General features: G+C 46.2%; 1 protein-coding gene across 2 annotated transcripts in view; it reads left to right on the forward strand.

Moving 5' to 3' along the window:
* Nucleotides 1-15,901: 15,901 nt before the first annotated feature.
* The window catches only part of BOD1L1 (biorientation of chromosomes in cell division 1 like 1), a 53,492-nt gene continuing 48,310 nt past the window's right edge, over nucleotides 15,902-21,083 (forward strand). For both annotated transcript variants that reach the window (XM_042936875.1, XM_042936876.1), the window contains exon 1: nucleotides 15,902-16,251. In XM_042936875.1, the coding sequence (XP_042792809.1) occupies nucleotides 16,021-16,251 (231 nt within the window). In that variant the 5' untranslated portion in view covers nucleotides 15,902-16,020. The remainder of the gene's footprint in view (nucleotides 16,252-21,083) is intronic.

A 21,083-nucleotide genomic window follows, 5' to 3' on the forward strand; every position in this document is an offset into this window, starting at 1 on the left:
GAGCATTTGATTCTTTATCTCGGGGTCGTGAGTTCAAGCACTTTGGGCACAGAGCTCACTAAAAATCAATCAATCAATCAATCAATCAATCAATAAATAAATAAATATTCCAAGTTAGAGAAGCAAAGAAATTCCATGGTAAGAGGGGAGTTTAAGGGACCCCAGCCTGTCCTGTACATAGCACAGAGCCACTCTGAGGACAGTGGCCAGGAAGCCAGCCCTTTAAGTATCCACATTGCTGCCACCCTGTCCCAAGCCCCTGGCCGCCCCTTAGAGATCATGCAGTGTGCAACGAGCAGCATTTGAAACATTGCTCTAGCCCTGGCCTCTTGTTGGACAGAGGCGGAAACTGAGGCACAGGGAAGAGAGCGGATGACAAAAGATTGCATGTGAAGTTACTGCAGAAAAGAGTTTGAGCCCAAGGCCTCTGACATACATCTGACAAAGATCTGGAGATCTTTGTGCTACCCCGTGCCCTGGAAAAACTTCCACCCTGGGTCAGAGATGACACGTGGCCTGCCTCCTCCTCCTCTCTCTCCACAACTTCTGGTCTGGAACAACCTTTGAAGTGAGAGAAGAGGCAATCTGGGCCAGGAAGAAAGGCAGCAAGGTGGCGTTCTGACAACCACGGCCAGGGTGATAGTGCTCCGAAAGCTCTTTGCACTGAGAATGTAACGCTGATGCAGGGCACTTGAGGGGAGCAGACACAACTCAAATGCACCTGCACAACTTGCGCCCCCTATTCTCCCTTCACAGACATTTCAGTTGATTGAAGCATCTACAAACACACCCACAAGCAAACCCCAATCCTACTCCAGAATCACTGAAGAATAATTTGGGACAGCTTCCACGCCTCTGCCTCTTTCCTCCGTCCCCTCCCTGTTTCTTCTCACCCCATTCCTATCGGGCCATGCCCCTCCAGCATCCTTTCTCAGGATCTTTCTTTCTCAGGGGATCCCCAATCTTTTGCCTGGAGAGCACGCCAGCCCCTGCAGATCTCCCCACTCGTCAAGCTGCTCCACAGAAAACAGGCAGCACAACCCACACCTGCTGGCGATAGGGTCATCCTTCCCCTGAAGGCTGGAGGTGGGATCATAAATGAGGAAATTTTGAACAATCTTGTTCTGTCCACCAGATTTTAGCTCAATATAAGGACTCATTTTCCAGAACCAGAGATGGAGACAGCAAATAACACAGCACCCATAGCCTGCATTTCAATGAAGAGCCCCATCACTCTTCATGTGGCTTCCCTCACTGGTGATACTGTGAGAACCTAGGGTCATGGAGTCATACTGGTCAGGGGCTGGGACCACTACCCTGACCACTGCATGGGGTTGTAAGAGGAGGGGAGATGAGTCCGTCACCGGGTGCTCACTGTCCAAAGGGGCAACTCTGATTAGATGCCGATTAGCATAACTAACTAGTAACAGAGATAACAATAAGACATTACGAGTTGCTCTTTCCACATCCTTTTCTCAACCACCCTGCGAGGTTGCCATTCACATCAACCCCATTTACATGAAACGGGTTGCCCGGAAGAGACTGAATCCTAAAATTGGTTGAAACTAACAAAACTACCATCTGGGCTGTGTTCTGTGGTTTCTCATGGTAAAAATTTGAACTTTCATTTGGGGCAAGTAGTCCTTTGTCTTGGAAATGACCATTTCAATAATTCCTCTGAGTTATACATATGCAGTAAGTGCAGTCCTGCCCACCAATATTGGGAAAGGGGCTGCTTTAGTGGACAGGAGGCTTGGAAGGAGCTTATGTTTAGAAGAGAGAGGCTGATAAGTGATCATGGATCCTCTCTCCTACATTTTTATATATATATATATATATATATATAATATATATATAATATATATATTATATATATACATATGAATCTACTCGGTGGGCCAAGAATCTTTCTGGGAGCAGAAGGTGGCCATTTAGCCACTAATTACATTTATTAGAATGCATCTGATGGACAAGGGTGGACCCATCTGAGGCCAGAGAGCAAGATGAAAAAGAAAGATCTCCAAGAGGAAATTCATCAAGAGGGAGGAGCATGGACTGATCAACCACCGTTGGAACATATTGTCCCGCTCTGAGCAGTGAGTGAACGATGTTGTCACTCATGACACCGCTCTCTGGTTACGGGGCTGTGCCCTAGAAAACGTGGTTGCTCCTGTGTGACGTGGAAGACCTGACATCTGATGGGCGTGGTCCTGGCGACCCAGGGCAAATATAGGGGAGTATCCGTAACCAAAGGTAAACCAAGAGAAGGACCATGGTCCATTGTTCTGAGCAACCACCGCAGGGGCTGGCATTTCTGCCGGCCACAGGGCCTGCCCAGCTTCAGCGTGGGGATAAGGACGCCAATTATCGTTCTTCTCCCCTGCAGAGCACCAATGGGGAGTCTTGGGTGCCTCATGAAAGGCCCCTGAAGACAAGGGGTGGGGGCAGGTGAACAGACTGCACTGCCTGCTAATCTGAACAGGTGGAGGACTGCAGTCACAAAGTGACCGTTCCTGAAGGGAGCTCGTTTTGCACTTCTATGAGCTGCTGAGGTCCAGGGACTTCCAGGTTATGAGGACATGGGCCAACTGAGGCTTAGAGAGGCTTACTAAGAGGATCTCAGCAATTCTCCACCTTCACTGCTCACAGAATTGTCCGGGAGCTTCTAAGACGGACTGACGCCGGGGCTGAAACCCAGTCCAACTGAATGAGTCTTTTGGAGTGGAGCCAAGGAAGCAGTGATTTCCGAAAAGCTCCCTAAATAGGTCAATCTAATGCGTGGCCGGGTTGTGAAGTACAGGACTAACCCAAGATCGAGGAATACATGATAGAAAGGGGGAGAGAGGCCCCCATTTTATGGATTAGGAAGCTGAGGGCCAGAAATTCAGATGAGTAGCCCAAGGTCATTCAGCCAGTCAGGAGCAGAATCATATATCAAATTTGGGTCTGTCCGATTGCTGATCCCACATTGATTTTACTCTATCATGTCGCCTTCAGACTCTGGAGAATGAGGAAAAAAAGGAACCAAGACAGACAAAATAGAACAGAAACACCCTCCAAAACTTCAGCTTCCTGCCTGTTAAAAATATCTTTGCGGCACTGCTAGGAATTTACCCAAGGGATACAGGAGTGCTGATGCACAGGGGCACTTGTACCCCAATGTTTATAGCAGCACTTTCAACAATAGCCAAATTATGGAAAGAGCCTAAATGTCCATCAGCTGATGAATGGATAAAGAAGTTGTGGTTTATATATACAATGGAATACTACTTGGCAATGAGAAAGAATGAAATATGGCCTTTTGTAGCAACGTGGATGGAACTGGAGAGTGTTATGCTAAGTGAAATAAGCCATGCAGAGAAAGACAGATACCACATGTTTTCACTCTTATGTGGATCCTGAGAAACTTAACAGAAACCCATGGGGGAGGGGAAGGAAAAAAAAAGAGGTTAGAGTGGGAGAGAGCCAAAGCATAGAGACTCTTGAAAACTGAGAACAAAATGAGGGTTGATGGGGGTGGGGGAGAGAAGAAAGTGGGTGATGGGCATTGAGGAGGGCACCTGTTGGGATGAGCATTGGGTGTTGTATGGAAACCAATTTGACAATAAATTATATTTAATATAAAAAAGAAAGAAAGAAAATAAAAACATCCTTGCATTGAGTAAAAGGCGGATTTTTGCACTGTGACACAAAATACTCCTGTATATCAATGAAAAGCCATCCGGGCCAAAGCATCAACATATTTCAAGAAAGGTTTCTTTCTCCCCATTTCTCTGTAGCTGAACAGGTTGTCAAGCCAGGAGCACTAGAGGTATCCCTGGGGGTGGGTACTGAACGAAAGGGTATGTGGCTGGGGCGGCTTGAAGTACCCCAGAGTCACGCCCGTGCCTGGGCTCCCAGCCACACGGTGCACAGGCAGGCAGAGACTGCCACCTGGTGGAAGAGATGGCACAAGCCAGGCTGGTTCCAGGGTTGCAGACATCGCCAGAGATGGCGGGGAGGGGTGGCCTCTGGGAACTAGCACTTTACAAGCGTTTCCAGGGCAGGGGGTCCCTGAGTGTCTGTGAATATCTGGTGAATTTCAATTAGAGCTTCATTTAGAATTTCAGTTAGAGCTATCATATACTGAAAGCTTACAATGCACCAAGTTCTAAGCAAAACCTTCCATGGACACCCTTTATTACCCACCCCCCCCAACCCCAAATGTCACACACAAACCTTGGGGTTGGCAGTATTCTCTTCCTTATAGTGACGAGGAGACAGGCCTAGAGATGTGGATAGTTGACTAGCTCAAGCCACAGGGCAAGTGGCAATTAGCTGGGTTCAACCCTGGGGCCAGGGAGTGGGGGTGGGGGCTGATATTGACACTCATTTGCTCTTAGGAATGTGGGGTCTGTTTGACTAAGGAACTCCTGGCAGAGTATGTGATGGGGGATAATGCAGAAAGGAAATGAATGCCAGCCAAAAACTTGTCCTGGCAACTGTCCCACTGTCTTTCCGTGTCCTCTCCTTGGTCTGTAACCAGTCGGAAAACAAGGGTGAACCAAAAGGCACTTGAGTGACATACTGGTAAATATTTAAACACTGGTTCCAGCGGGGGAGGGGGGGGAGAAATACCCTCATTTGTGGCATTTTCCAACTTCTGGTATAAACACTTCACTGTGACCAATTTCAATCTACCAACTTGGCATCAACTACTTCGCAAAATTACCTGAAAATTTAACATGAGCTTGTTGTTTGAACTGGCTCCAGGACACCTATGGAAGCAATTCCATTCTAAGAAAATATTTGTTAGTTAGAAGTAGGGACTCTCCCATCCTCCAGTCCAAAATCATCCAGAGTGTCTTAGCATCCCTCAATGATCTCATCCAGGTTTCTTCTCACGAGGGCTAATGCGTAATTTACTTCAGTCTGGCAGACCCACATTGCACACAGAACACTAATGACTTCAAGCTCTGGGTTCCATGGACTGAAAATTCAAGCAAGGGATGTTCTAGACCGGAAGAATAGGTTTCATGAGTCAAACTGGAGAAAAAATCCATCCAAGACAAAATTGGGTTCAGTCAGTGAAGGAACAAATTTTCTTATAAATGAAAAGCAGAGTGGGAATAGAGGTGAACTACATATACCCTATGTCTATGAAATGTACATATATATAGTATATATGTATAAATATATATGTATGTAGTGTGTGTGTATATATATATATATATCACCACCTTGGTGGGGGAGAGGAGGTCACAATGAATCAGTCTTTGAAAATCAATATAAACTTAAATAATATTGGGATTTCAATAAAAGAAAAAGGAGTATGGAAACCAGGGATCATCCTTTCCCTTGGGCTCGGATGTGCTTTGCTGCTTCCTAGAACTCTGGGTTAAGTTTGGTGTTTCTGGGAAGAAGTACGTGGAGTGCCTACCTGTGCAGGCTTTGGGAAGCAATCTGTGGCATTGATCAAGTTACTTAACATTTGTAAGCCTCAGTTTCCTCGACTGTAGAATGGTGATATTCGTGATAGCTTCGAAACAGTTTCTCAGATGAATTGTGTGAACATTTATCCACATTTTATTTCATTGTTAGGGGCGAGAGAAAAGACGTCAGAAAAACCAGTTCCAAGGTTTTATTTGGAGAGGAAACAAGTGTGATTTAAAGAACACTATCCGACTAGAGGTTTAAAAGATGAATGTGTGGCTTACAGATTACTAGGATAGCATCTGGCTTAAAAGAGCATTCTACCTTTGAATATCTGGTTAAAAGATATTGGGTGCCTTGAAAGAATGAGAGTTAGCGGAATGGAGTCAAACTAAGTCCCCAGAAGGACTCTAAAAAGAATCGAAGTCCATCAGAAAAAAAAAAAAAAAAAACACCAGTGCTTTATCAGGAATGCTAGATCCTTCCCAAAGGGGCTGAAAATCCCATCAACCCACCACGTTCTGCCCCGGATGAAATTTGGAATGATTTCCTTTCATGGTAACCATCACATTGGGCTGGCATGAGGATTAAATGAAATCGTAATAGCAGTTAACAAATACTGAATGTTTAGCCTGTGCCAGGACCGGTGGTGAGCCCTGTACATCCATTAGGAAATCATGTCATTTACTGGTTTAAAATTCTCCAGGGGCTTTTCCATGCACTTAAGACAGAACACATTTCCTATCCTTGATGTCAAAGCCCTACATGATCTGATTCGATCCGCTACCCCTCTACCCCTTGCCTAATATCCTCCAGCCCCAATGACACTATTTCTTCTCCTCAAACACATTAAAGCTGATTCCTGCCCCAGGACCTTTACATGAACTGTTCTCCCTGCCAGGACTGCTCCTCTTCATGTTCTTATTGCTGACTTCACTAGGACATTCAGGTCTGAGAAAGACTGGACCTAAGCTGCTCTTCCCTCACCCTCTAGCCTATGGCTCTACTTAATCTGCAGGGCACATATCTCTGCCTGATATTTTACTCATGTATTTGTTTGTTTGTTGACCAGACCAAGGGTTTGTCTGTCTTGCTTATCTGCTTTCTCTTGCACATCAAGAACATTTCCTGGCATGTAGCAGGAGCCCAAAACATACTTGTGGAATGAATGAATGACCTCACTCAATCTTCTCCCAAGCCCTACGGTAGCTCTCTTATTCTATTTAACAAATAAGAAAAGGCACAGAAAGGTGGAACAATTTGCCCACAGTCATGAAGCTTGAAAACAGTGAAGCTGAAATGCACACCCAGATGTGGCTCCAAAGCCCCCAGGCTCTACCCCTTCATCGTCATGCCTGTAAAAATAAGCTTCTTCACTTGTATATTGTGATACATATTACAGTTAGTCTAGAACTCTGCCCTTGCTTTAAATTGGTTCCCCTGTTTTCTTTTTAGATGTTTATTCCTTTGAGAGAAACACAGAGCATGGGCAGGGGAGGGGCAGAGAGAAAGGGAGACACAGAATCTGAAGCAGGCTCCAGGCCCTGAGCTGTCAGCACAGAACCCAAAGTGGGGCTCGAAACCACAAACCGTGAGATCACGACCTGAGCCAAAGTTGGACACTTAACCGACTGAGCCACCCAGGTGCCCGTGGCTCCCTGCTTTCATTAATCAAAGGGCTAATGTACTATTTTATGCAAATCAAAATTAAGGAAAATGCCCACTTCAGGAGTGAATATGCCTATAATTTTATGACTACACTGTTTCTGTGCCTGACCTTGAAAATTAGGCTGCTTAACAACTTACTCAGGCCTTCCAGCCCCTCCCCCTGCCCATCCAGTGTCTGTTGTCTCTTTTAAAACCAGGTTCAAGGCTGCTTTCCTACAGAGTGTTTCATGGATTAACTGAGCCCAGCCCAGCACTGTTCCATATATGTACACATCCATTTCTTCCATTTTGCCCTCATTTTTACGTGATCCAACTGCACTGATTTTATTTCAAATATGTATTATAATTTAAATCAAGGCTTTAAATATATGCACTGTATGTGCATGACAAGCACGTTTTGTCTTTACAATGAGCACTCCGGCTCTCTGAGAATGGAACCCGTGCCCACTGGGCTTCCTATCTTAGGCAAATCCACGTGGGGCCAACAACCCAGTAGAGAACAGGTGTTCAGGTGCCTATTAGCAGAAAATGTGAATATATAAATAAAAACGCACTTTCTTCTCCATTCCTTGTTGACATGTCCAGATTTGGGGAACACCACAAACGCTTTATTACAAAATTCACTGTTTAACCAGCATTGTAATTTGTTCAACATGTTTACCACATCAAAGCATTTATTTCCAATAACCTAAAGTAGTAGAAATTCAAGTTTATGTTCAAGCAAAAACAATCTTGACAGCTACTCAGGCTTTTATTATTATTTTTTTTAAACGGTTACCGGAGTCTCACCTGTTAATCACGATCTCATCCTTGTCACAGAAAGAGCGTGTAAAACACCCGGACGATCGCCAGACTTACATCCAGAGAAGCGTAATTGTTGGTTTGGTATTGTCGAAATAATTGCTGATGAATATTTTTATGCCCTTTTCTTTTAAGAAGTGCGCATTTGTCTTCTCTTGTCCCAACTAACTTTGATTATCTCTTGAGGCATATGGTTCAACCCCATGGAAATCAGTCTTGAGTCAGATCTTTGTAGCAAGAGACTTCCTGCCTTTAAAGAGATGCCCCCACCCAATCCACGGCCCCCCTGAGTAACTGCGGCCCTGAAGCGAAAAGAACAATTTGTCTGGCCGGCAGATCACATTTGTACGGACGCCTCGATGCTTGCCAGCAGCAAGGAGCAGGAAGTGCCGGGCTCAGGTTGTTTACAAAGGGGTAAACACTGACCGATGCTGGTGTTCATGGGTTCCCACTCACATGCTACCATTTTGCACCAGCCCTTCCCATTCTCGGTCTCTCCCGTGATCACAGAAAGGCATGCTCCATATTAAACAACGGGACTTTTCTTAGGATGTATTTTGGAGTTTGTTTTACATCATCAAATGATGAATAAGGACAAGTATAATTGGGCTGCAGGAACGTGGTGGATGCAGGCTGGGCCTTTGTGTTCTCTGTGCTTTCCTCTGTAGGTTAGCAAGATTTTTTTTCCCCCCAGAGACCGGCTCTGACCATGTGGGAGATGATCTGGTGGTTGACTACTCCAGACATGTGTTTACCGTGTGGCCACCAGGAAGGGATACCAAAAGGGACTTCAAAAGTCCCAAAGATGGTTCTAATTAGTGCAGCTCGGATCAGGGGCTTATCTCTAGATTGTTAGCTGTTGTCGATAAACTTCTAGATTTTCCTCCTTGTCTACAAAGAACACGAGTCACCACTGTAACCAGTGCCACTTGAATTTAAAACCAATAAAATTGGCCAATAAAATTGGAGGTGACCTGAGATAGGCCAGTGGCCACCCATACTGCCCAAGCCAATGACTCAGTTCCTTCACCAGTGTGGGCCCTGCCTTCAGGCTTGCAAGGTCAGAAGGTGAGTATCAGTACTTAAATAATGGATCTGAACCCCAGATAGTTTCACAAGTAAACCGAGCTCTTAGAGCTTTATGCATAAAAATCATTCAGAGGACTGGAATTAAAATAAAAACTTGGAAAAAAAAAAAAAAAAAACCTTGAAATCATTCATGGGGAGAGACATAACCAAGTCAAGAGCTTCCCATATTTGCTGAACAAATAGGAAGCTAAATATGTCCCCCAAAGGTTGCCTAAGGATCAGAGTCATAAGAGGAACAGCTAAGATCATTTAATTGATCTTTTTTTTTAATGTTTTATATATTTTTTCAGTTTTTATTTATTTTGAGATAGAGAGAGAGCATAAGCAGTGGAGGGGCAGGGAGAAAGGGAGAGAGACTCCAGGGCTCGAACCCACAAACGACGAGATCATGACCTGAGCAGAAACCAAGAGTTGGATGCTTGAACCGACTGAGCCACCCAGGCGCCCCAAGATTCTCTAATTGATCCTAATGGCTGATACCTAAAGGCTGAGGGGGTTCAGAAGAAGCGTCTCCAAAATATGCCCCTTTGGCATGAGGATTATCTTAGATTTACTTATTATTATTATTTTTTTAAAGTTTATTGTCAAGTTAGCTAACATACAGTGTATAGAGTGTGCTCTTGGTTTCTGGGGTAGAGTCCCCGTGATTCATCGCTGACATACACACCCAGTGCTCACCCCAACAAGTGCCCTCCGACATGAGGATTATCTTGAACTAAATTTAGGTAGCCAAAACCCAGCAGATTTAGGAAAAGCTCTTTATCTCCACCTCAGCTGCCTAAATTTACACTGGAAAGGGAGCCTATACCAGGAAGAGAACAATTACCAGAAGACATTTATTTTTTGATGTTTATTTATTTTTGAGAGAGAGAGAAACGGAGCACAAGCAGGGAAGGGACAGAGAGAGAGGGAAGCACAGAATCCGAAGCAGGCTCCAGGCTCTGGAGGTGTCAGCACAGAGCCCGCCCAGATGGGGCTCGAACTCACAAACTGCGAGACCATGACCTGAGCTGAAGTCGGACGCTTAACTGACCGAGCCACCCAGGCGCCCCAGAAGACACTTTTTTGAATTCAGCTTTTTATTGAACACGTTACAAAACAGGTTTGGTCAAAAAGAGCAAAGCCCATCTCGCCATCAGACTCCTCAGATTCTTCTTCCTTTGCTTCCACTTTCTTCTCTTCAGCTGGGGTAGCAGTGGTAGAGGGGGCGGGGGCTCCTGCTGGTGCAGCACCAGCTGCTGGGGCAGGTCCCCCAGCCCCTACACTGCAGCTGAGGCTCCCAATGTTGACATCGGCCAGGGCCACTGCAAATAAGCCTAGCCAGAAAGGTTCAACGTCTATACCGGCTGCTCTACTGAGGGCATTGGTCTTCTCTGTGGGGGTCATCTCCCCACCTTGCAGATTAAGGACGGAGTGCAGGCAGGTAAGCATGGCCTCAGCTTCCTCGGAAGGACCGATCACTTTAGTGCCAGCTGAGGAAAGGGGCTAGAAGATCCCTTCTTACCTAAGAAACTTCCCTGGATAACAGGGCAAGCTTTGTTCTCCAAACATCTCTCCCCTTCCCGTGAAGAGCCTTCCTTCCCTTTGTATCCCCAGACCCCCACCAGCCTCTTTAGCTAGGATGTTACAGAAGCCTGTCACCTGGCTGTCCGTCAGGTGTCACAGGTTTGCGGCTCCCGGATGTGCAGAATTACACTAGTTTTTCTCCTGTTAATCCTGTGCAATCTCCATTTGGTTGTTTGACCAGCCAAATAACCTAGTGGGGAGGAAGGGAAAATTCTTCTGTCCCGACACAGCAAATATATACTCTCCACGGAGACAATGGTGATTCCAGACACTGTAAATCCCTCCTTTTCAGAAACTTTGTCTGTCATCTCCCCTCTGAAAATATTCCTTTTCCAGAGGTAGAATATTCTCATTACTTAAGTATACAATTTCTTGCTTATCATTACTATTTTCTCCTCCTCCTCAGAATTTCTAACTAGAATTTCTCCCTAGACTCCACTTAGACCTGGATTGGATTTAGGGTATTCAGATAATATCACATAATTTCTACAGATCTTCCTTTCATTTCTGCATTTCCTCGTTTCATTCCTGGAGGTGTGACTTTTCATGTTCAGGGCACCATGTACCTTCTAGAATATTCAAGGAACATATACACAAACTAAAGCTATTTTAAAAATAAAGAGAGTCTTCTTGACGACTAACTCACAAATGCAAAGTTCCTTTCCATCTTTATAAGCACATAAAGGAATATTTTTTATTTCAAGCCATCTGCTATGTTACCCCAATTGTCAAAACAGCCAGCAACTCAGTAACATTAACAGATACTGGCTTCTTAACTTCACAATAAATCTTACTTTTGTTAATCTGATTACTGTCATGACCAGAAGTTTAAATCTTAAAAGCAAAGAAATATGAAAAAAGTGACGTTACATGCATTAAAGGAGTTTTTTCTTATTAAAAAAAAAAAAGTGTTCAAACTAGAAAGCAAGGAATAAAAATATGACAAAAAGGCTATCGCTTAAGGGAAAGATAAATGGCCATCAGAGTTCACAAATGTAGATGAGAAAATTCCTATTTTAGAGTTCTAGGTTGGTATACCCAGCACCTCCCTCCTTCAAGACCAACAGCAATTTCCTCACAAAGTAGCAAATCTCCATGTGCGTTAATGGACAGTTTAATGTTAACTGATGGGCTACATCACAGAATATTTCTAACAGAAATGAAATAAATATCCCATAATAAATGAACACCTGTTATATCCATAGCTTGTGCCCAGCGCCATACTAGAGATCTAGTTTTCTACCTTGATTATATTCTCATTTATGGAGTGACTGGAGACTGAAACAAAGGCACACTCTGACTCTTTTCCTTTAGAGCGTGTCCTTTCCTCAACAAGGCATAGCTTCCCCTTTCTCTCTCTATCCAAACTTCTTCCATTTTGTTTTGTTTTGTTTTGTTTTGTGTTTTTACAGAGAAAGCACACCCACTGGGGCACGAGCAGGGGAGAGGAGCAGAGGGAAAGAGAGAAGCTTAGGCAGGCTCCATTCGAGGAGCCCTGGGTAGGGCTCAATCCCATGACCCTGGGATCCTGACCTGAGCAGAAATCAAGAGTCGGACACTCAGTCGACTGAGCCACCTGGACTCTTCAAAACTCCACCCATTCTTAATAATTCACTTCATCTGGGCTGCACAGTACAAACCACGGTCATTTATTATAAGACTTGGCTTCCCTGCTAAGTAGGCATTACCTCTGTTGGGAGAAGTACCTTGTTATCTAGTGAATGGCAGAAGTTCTGGAATACAGGCTTCCCCAATGGAAAGCCTCACCACTGCACCTTTGTGGCCTCCTTCCAGCCCAGGGGTTTGGCAGACGTTTTCTATGAAGGGCCACATGGTAACTAGTCTCAGCTTTCCCAACCGCACAGTCTCCATCTCAACTCCAACCTTGCAGTGAAAGCAGCCAGACATTGGAAACCAAGCAAACCCAGTGGGCGTGGCTAGGTTCCAGAGAATACTTAATAAGGACAGGTAAACGGGACTAGGCCTGTGGTTTGTCTATCCAGTGTTTCTCAGACGGTGATCCATCGGCATTTGTTGCAAACACGAGTCTCAGGCCCCGTCCCAGACCTACCAGATTAGACTCTGGGCCTGGATGGGGCCAGCACTGTGTGCTCACCAGGCCTCCAGGAGATTCTGGTGCATGCTCAAGTTTGAGCACCACTGCTAATCTTCCTGACTACCCACACAGGACTCTCCTATCACGTAAAGTATGAGTAACTAAGGTGATGGGTACGTCCTGCTTCACCAGAAAGTGTCCCTTCCCAGCTCTCCCCACCACACCCCACATCATGATTTCTCTCCTCTGGAGTTCCTGCCCCAGTATCCCAGGGCCCAGCCCTGGTTCTCAGTTGCCATCACTGCTATCTTGCTGTGCTAGTCCCACCCTCCACTGTCCTGCCAGCTAGGACTCAGCGACCTTCTCGAACGCTGCAGCTCCAGCATATGCTCCCACAGCCACCGTTGCCAAAGCTCCTCTACTCTTGAGCACTCCCAGACGGGCAAGGAACAAGGAAGTTTCCAGCGCCTGCCAGCCAAATGCTGCCCTGGACAACCAGCCCTCTACCTGACCGTCTCCCCTCTGACACCCCATTTCCAGGTCCTGACTCTGGAGCAAGGGGCAATTCTTTGAAGTTCCTTCCAGAGAAGAAAGCACCCCCCGCCCCCCGCTTCTCACATTCACGTTTTATAAAGCTCTGTGCAACGGCCACTTCTGTCTTTACTGGGTATTTTATACTACAGCCGAAATGGAGGGCTGGCTGTGACTGCGGAGCTTGCTGCGGGGAGGCAAGCCACACATCCTTTCCTCTCCCCACAACCTGACAAAAACTGTTACAACAACTTGGTGGGTGGGGCCCCTGGGGGGCTCCCATCATGATCTCATGATCTCACAGTTCGTGAGAGTTCAAGCCCCCGAGTCGGGCTCCGTGCTGACAGCTCAGAGCCCGCAGCCTGCTTTGGATTCTGTGTCTCCCTCTCTCTCTGCCCCTCCCCTGCTTGCACTCTATCTTTCTCTGTCTCTGTCTCAAAAACAAATAAACTAAAAAAAAAATACAATAAAAAAAAACCAACTTAATGGGCATTTGAACCCCACCTAAAAACGTGTTCTAGTGTCATTGAAAAAGTGAACTTTCAGGGTTTTAACTGGGCTTTGGGTGGGTGGAGGGTCATTTAAGAAATGATACTGGTCTTTTTGGATCATCTGTTTAAATTATAATCAGTTCTTACATAGAAAATATTTAGGATTTTCTAAAATGTTCACAAAACAAAAAATTTACTAGCCAATGAACCAATTTATTTTTAGTAGCAAAAATGCCTTATTATTATTTTTTTTTAGGTGTGATCACTATGACTGACTATATTCATGGAGTTTTGCTGAATTTTTATGGATGATTCGTACTTAGTTATTCCCCTAAAGCTGAATAAGTTTGGTGATACAAGCACCCATACATACCAAATGCCATGCCTTTTATCATACTAGACACACTTAATAAATAACATAAATATATTTAGCAAATTATATTGCACTGTTGATAACTAAGGGAAACATCATATTTGCATCTTATTTTCACTAATTTTGAAAATGGATAAAACAATTGTGTCTTACACTATTTTAATCTTTATTGCTTTTAGTAAATCTTTTACAATTCATTCAATGACTTTTTCTCTCCCCAGTCTTCATTACAATCCTCAAAATGCAAGACACTTTATTTAAACTGAAACAAGGAAGTCAAAGTGTTTCTCACGGAAAACTAAATCCAATTTGGCTGGTTCGATGGTGAAAACGGGTGCTATTAATTAGGGTATATGACAAACATTTTCCATGCTTGACAAAGTTTCAACTGGAATGAGCTGTATAATTAGCTGCAAAGTCTTGACAAAACAAAACCGAGCTATCCGATAACAAAACAAAATTAAAAAAAAAATTTATCTGCAGCCACTTATGAAAATGAACAATGTCTAGATTTTCCCCAAATTTTGAGCGTGTCAGGTTAAACAAGATACATCTCACTGAAAAAAAAAAAGTCTAATTCATAGTCATTTGATATGTTGTTAAGCCTATTTGTTATATTTCCCAGAAACTGAAAAAGTGGAACAATAAGGACTAGATACACAAATTCTTTGGCAAGTCGGGTGGCTTTCAATTCTTTGCTTTCAACAAAATTGAAGGAGGCTGAATTGAGTAAGTGAACTCATAAGTCATCAACTCTAATTTTTTGAGATCAAGAATTGAGTGACATTGCTATAGTAAGACTCCATTCACAGGTATGTACTTGTTTATATGAACACGGTTTTTCAGGGCGTAGAGCTATAAAAACTAGAAATAACAACAAAAGTCATGCTCAGCCTTTCTCCTTCCAACAATGAAGCGTATTCATCCACAGACAAATGAATTTGTAAAAACAACAGTATCCGCTTAACCAAGATGTATTTTCCAATAAATTTTGCATTCATCTAAATAATTACGAAAATTTGTTAATACTAATTTCAATTTGTGTACTAATAATTTTAAAAAATAGATTAGTCTAGAATCGGGCGATTTGCTTGCTGTGTAACCCTAGGAAATTTACTTAACGTCTCAAGGGCCTCCGTTTCCTGATTTGCAGACCGATGACAGTACTAAGACCTAGTAGCTTAGTGTCGTTCCAAAGACTGAACTAATTAATGCATATAAGAAGCTTTCAGGGCCATGCGGGGCACACAGTGCTGCATGAGAGCTATAGGAGCGTTACCTGTTCCTATCAAAGTAATCCATAACAAACCGTTAAAACTAAAAGCCTGGGGGCTTGTCTTCACGGGCAGGAAGGTGCTGTTGGGATGGAGCGAGTTCCAGACCACAGACACATTCGAAGTAAGAGGGGGACGCCCACGGAAAAACCGGAGGGAGAGTGGGGAAGAAAGACAGGAGGCGGCTGGAGCTACCTGCTTGGAAGAAAACTGGGCCGGATCGTAGGCTGAGCGAAGACGGTTGGGAGAGTTTAGAGAAGCACTTCCACCTACGGTTCGCATTACAAACGACTATGGATCTCGACTGCTCCGTGCAAGAGAAGCAAGGGCGTCAGGCCTAAATGCCACCGCGCAGGGAACCCGGCCGGCGCCGCGAGGGCGCCCAGTCGGCCCCCTGGCCCGGAGAGTCGCGTGGCTCGCACGCCCGACCACCCCGGATTCCTGACCTTGGCCTTTGGCCCCGACGCCGCGGCTCGCAGCGCCTGGTCGCCGCCGCTTCCGCCGCAAGCGCGCCTCGCGAGGGCGCCCGCGGGCGGCCGGAACTGGCCCCTCGCGGCTCCCGTCGCCAAGCCTCCGTTGCTATTGTCACCTCCTTTTCCTCTCTTCCCCTGGTTCCCTTTCACTTCCGGGGTTGCTCTGGATCCGCTGGTTCCGTAACAACATCCCGTTGGCTTCCCTCAGGCGGCGGGACCGGTGCAGCCGCCGCCTCCCAGGAGCGCCCGCCCGCCCGGGCCCGCGCCTTCCCCGGCCCAGGCCTCCATGGCCACCAACCCGCAGCCGCAGCCGCCTCCTCCGGCGCCGCCGCCTCCCCCGCCGCAGCCGCAGCCGCCGCCGCCGCCGCCGGGCCCCGGGGCTGGCCCGGGTGCGGCGGGCGGCGCAGGGGCCGGCGCCGGGGACCCGCAGCTCGTGGCCATGATCGTGAACCACCTCAAGAGCCAGGGGCTCTTCGACCAGTTCCGCAGGGACTGCCTGGCCGACGTGGACACCAAGGTTCGGGGCGCGCGGGGGCTGCGGGGGCAGGGCGAAGGGGAGGACCCCGAGGGCCGCCCTCTGGGGCAGTGTCCCGCACTCGTCCGTCGGCCGGCTGCGCCTCGACTTCCCCAGCTGGGGCCCCTGCTGAGCGCGCCTCTCCCTCCCCAGGTTCCCTGGGCAGCCTCTTCCTTTTTGAGCGGCTGCTAGGGGCCGGGCACTGTGCGAGGCTCGGTGCGTTCATTCATTCGCCGATCCTGTCGTTCGTTTAACGGGCTCGTGTTAATCACCTGCCCTGCTTAGACGCGGGGAGTATGGTGGTGAGCAAGACTAAGTCATGGTTCTTCGGGAGACTCGTCTGGAAACACTAATGCTAACAGGGCTTTCATCTCTGGTCTTTTTTTTTTTTTTTTTTTTCGTGGTTTGCTTTGTATCCAAGTTATTTTTGCGTGCTCTCTTGAAGATTTTTGGGCGGGAAGGGTCATGTCTGTGTCCTTTGGAGGAATTCAGTGATTGTGAATCAAATTATTAGCATTGTGCATTGCTGGTCACTGTGTGCGTGGGTGCAGAGGTAAGGAGGCAGAGCCGGTCGGTGGAAAGGTGGGCTAGAGAGACTGAGACTCTTGTTTCCACCGCTGACTGCCTGATTAAGGTGGCTCAGGCCAAGTCACTTCTCTGAAGTGACAAGGGGCAGAGGGATAGGGAGAACCAAGCCATTGAGTGAGGAAAGGTTGGAGGAGAGGTGACAGCAGGTATTGATTGAAGTGGAAGAAGGACAGGAAAGAAGAGAGTTCTGGAGAGTAATGGGAAGAGGGGAAAGGTCAGCAAGGTGCTTCCTTGTATGGAAAGAGTTAGGGGCTGGGAAGGGGAAGGATTTTGTACCAAATGTCAGAGTGAAAGGGGGTGGTGGCGGGAGTGAGTGCACTTTGCTGATTCTGCAAAGAATGAGCAGTGGACAACCAGGATAGAGCAATCAGTGAGGAGGATGGAACACAGAGTCTGGAATTCTGGAAATGATTGAAGCAGGAAGCTTCAGTTGGAAACAGTTAAGAAATTGGGGTATTTGGCTTATATCTGGTTGGGTCCCTCAGATTGGAGTTTGCACGGGGTGAGGGTTTTCTCAACACATTCCTCACATTTTCTGAGGAACCTCATGTCTTTGAGACAAGGAGTGTTTGCATCCTTACACGGATTTTTCCTTGGGACTCTGTCCACCAGGATTTGATGGAAACTGGACACGATTCTGCTGTCTTCCCTGGGAAAACCCTCTGGAGAATCTGGGGATCTCTGATCCACCATGTGGACCAGAAGTAGAATGTGTTTTTTCGGGGTGTTGGGGTTTTTACACCACAGAGAATTCAAGATACTTGGAGATGTTCATCTGTGTAGGAAGTATATAGTTTTCTCACTTTGTTTTAGGGAATATGCACAGCCATCTTTTTGAAAATAATGTCTGTTGCCCTTTTTTTAAAAAAAAAAAAAATGGGAGATGAGACAGATCCAGGTACGTGTTATGTAGATGACGCTGGTTATTTGTATCGGGCAAATAGAGATTTCACTCTGCTGTTCTGAGAAACCACATCTCTAGGTTACCCTTGCGCAGGCACATTGGAAACTTGACTATGCTAAAGGGGGCGCTGCAACACCTAAGGCTCAAATTTTTCTTCATCCCCCATCCCCACTAAATGTTATTGTTATGTGTTTGTAATTCCCCTGCCAGATCCTCTCAGAGTGGAGCCTGAAAACCTTTCTTGGTGGGAAGGAAGGGAGGACGGTTGCTCGGACAATCTAATGAAGCCAGGACCTTCTCCCAAGAAAAAATGTACATGTGCATGTTAAAGTACAACTTTTGTCATTCAGAAACGGTCGACTGTAGGCAGTTACATGTGGCTCAGCCTAATACCCAGTTGCAAGGAGTTCAGGGGCCGCAGAACAAGGTCCCTTGTTTTAATGTTGGAAACTAGAGAACTGAAATAATACCCCTTCCCTGACGGAAAAGGATGCCTGTGTGCAGCGGAAATTCTTTCCTCACCCCTCCTGTGCTTGCTTTCTCCCTCTGTCTTCACTCCTGATGCCTCCCCTCCTCTCTTTTTCCTCCTTGTCTTCTACCTCTGTGCCTCCTGGTTCTGGTTCTCTTTCCTCTTTCCCCCATGAGTGTCTCCCTCTTCCTGTTCCTTAGCTTTACTAACGATTATGCAGATTTTAATCTGATTTAAAGTGTTTCTTCTTGTTGTGTAGCATTTTATATCCTTTTTCACATATACATATACATACATATGACTTAAGTTTGAAAGTCTCAAAAATCCTACAGAAGCCAAGGTTTTCTTTTGAGCCTAACATTCCTCTCCATGTGATGAGTGGGTCAGAGCAGACGTAAGATCCCCTGTTCATGCAAAGGAGCATCACTTTTAGGGAACCGTCGAATCTGCTCTGTAAGAACAACTTGTAATTGAGACCATTTGTGGTATGGTGCTTTTGATAATTGAACCCTGAAGACTGACCTGCTTTATGTCAAACTCTGACCTGCAGTACAGAATCTATAGGGTTATAGCAGTAACTGGCTTGTCAGTCGCAAGCATATTTAAGAATCAAGACATTTGACACCTATCAGGAGCTCTCCAAGAGCAAAGCCACCATCCAGCCCAGCGTGGTTAAAGCAAGATGAGGAGTACGAAAGTCCGCTGGCATTCCCGCGGGCCAGAAAACCCTCCAGACTGCCCTGGGGTTATTGATGGCCTCTAACCAACCAAGAGAGGGATCTGACCTTAGCAAACCAATCAGCCCTCCTACCCAAAGAATGAGAACCTTAGTCATCCCAAGATCTAACTAAGGCTGAGGCTCCTCTGCTGTAGATTCCTAGTTCTCAGATCCCTGCCGTTTCTGACCCCTTGGCTCTGAGGTCACCCTGGAGAGTGTGAAGAGGGAAGATCAAGAGAGGCCTGTCCTTCTGTCCCAGGCAGAGAACTCAGCAACCAAATAAATATGGCACCTTTCTCCCCAGGTAATAAAGGCCAAGTTTTGTGTACTTTCTCGGTTACAAGTGGCTCCTGGTCACTGTGACTATTGCCTCTTTTTTTTTTTTTTTTTTCTTTTTAGATTTGAAAGGAATATTGAAGACAGAGTATATAAACTTACTCACCCAACACATATTCATTATGTACAAGGCACTGTTCAGATGCCAGGCTACAGCAGTGAACAAAACCTCCCTGCTTTTATGGAGCTTGCATCCCAGCAGCGAAAAGCAGACAGGGGATAACGTGTAATAGGTTCTGTGGAAGAAATAAAGCAGGGTGAGGGTGGAAAGGGTTGCTGATTTGTTTTCAGTAAGTTGTCCGGGGAAGATTTCAAGGTGTTACTTGAGGCGTCACTGAAGGAACCGAAGAGACCATCCATCCAGCTGTGTGGGGCTCAGTGCTCTAAGTAGAGACCACAGCCAGGGGGAAGGCCTGAGGCAGGACCTGGTGAGGGAGAAAGTGGCAGAAGGTGAGATAGGAGTGGCCCTCCGTCCCCCCTCCCTTCATGGATCTGGCAGGCCTTGGACGCCATTGTAAGAAATTGGCTTTTACTGGAGCTGAGAAGCCATTGGCACCTTCTGAGCCTAAGGACATGGTCTGGCTCCCCTTTTAGATGGGTTGGGTTTAGGTGAGTAATTATTAAGGGTGTCCCCTTCACACTCAGTCATGATGTAGTTTGGACAATAAATATACGATTACCCTAATTTTGGAAGATTAACCCGAGCCACTGTGTGAAAAATAGACTTCAGGTGGGCAAGTGGTCAGAAGTAGGGAGATGGGTTGGGAATCGAGAGAGGAGATGAGAGCACCTTGGACCAGAGGGGAGGCGGTAAAGGGGGTGGAAAGTGGTCAGATTCTGAGTGTATTTTGATGCTACTGCAGACAGAATTTGCCAAAGGTTTGGAGGTGGGATGGAAGAGAAAGGGAGGAGTCAAGGATGACTCCAAGGCTTTTGAGCAGAGCACTGGAAAAGGAAGAAAAGAGGAAAAGGAAACCTTCTCAGAGGAGTAATGGGATCCAAAATATTGCTGAAGTCACTAGGCTTTTTACTGAAAGGAGAATGTGGCAACAAGGAGACTTACCTGTTGTAGTTCAGATTGGAGCTTGTTTGGGGCAGCTAGAGTGCTGAATGCTTTGTGATGATGTTTGAGTCCAGTGGTTCTGGGATTGGGGGATACTGGAGACAAGAATTATGTTTTAGAGTCAGTGGGGAGAAAGAATTCGTTTTAGTTCACGTTGATTTTGGATAAATGGAGAGGGATGTGAGACGGGATCTTGAGTGTCTCTTGTAGGACAGGAAATAGGAATCAGCAAAAGTCTGGAAATTGGGAGGGATGAGGGGGCATCACAAAGGGATGAAGTCTTATCATCTGTGCCTGAGATAGGTATCTGGCCATCTCCGCGGACAGCTACTTTTTTAATTGCTTATCTGCCAAGCAGTGTGAGAAGCTATGTGGAAACAAAGATGAAGGGAATGTGAGGACCCGGCTTCCTCTTCAGTGGAGGGATAAATACCCCCCTCCCCAAAATACAGTACAGGGCAAGCATTGTTGGAAAGGGGGTATGTACACAGGATGGGAGGAACATGGGGGAAAGCCGGGGGTGACATCACAGACGAGGGTGAGCTCTGAAGGCGAGAAGTTTGCCAAATAGAGAGTAGAGGGAATGGCAGGTACAGAAGATTGAAGGCGTGAGAATGTTTCACTGGACTACGGGCTTTGAAGGGTAAGGTTAGGAGCCACAAACAGCAGATGAAGCCGTATGGCCATTCAGGGACTCTCACTCCACTACGTGAAAAGCCACGTGACAGACCGCGAGTGGTGGGGGTGGGGGGGCAGG

This window comes from Panthera leo, chromosome B1 (genome assembly GCF_018350215.1).
Source record: "Panthera leo isolate Ple1 chromosome B1, P.leo_Ple1_pat1.1, whole genome shotgun sequence".
NCBI lineage: Eukaryota > Metazoa > Chordata > Mammalia > Carnivora > Felidae > Panthera > Panthera leo.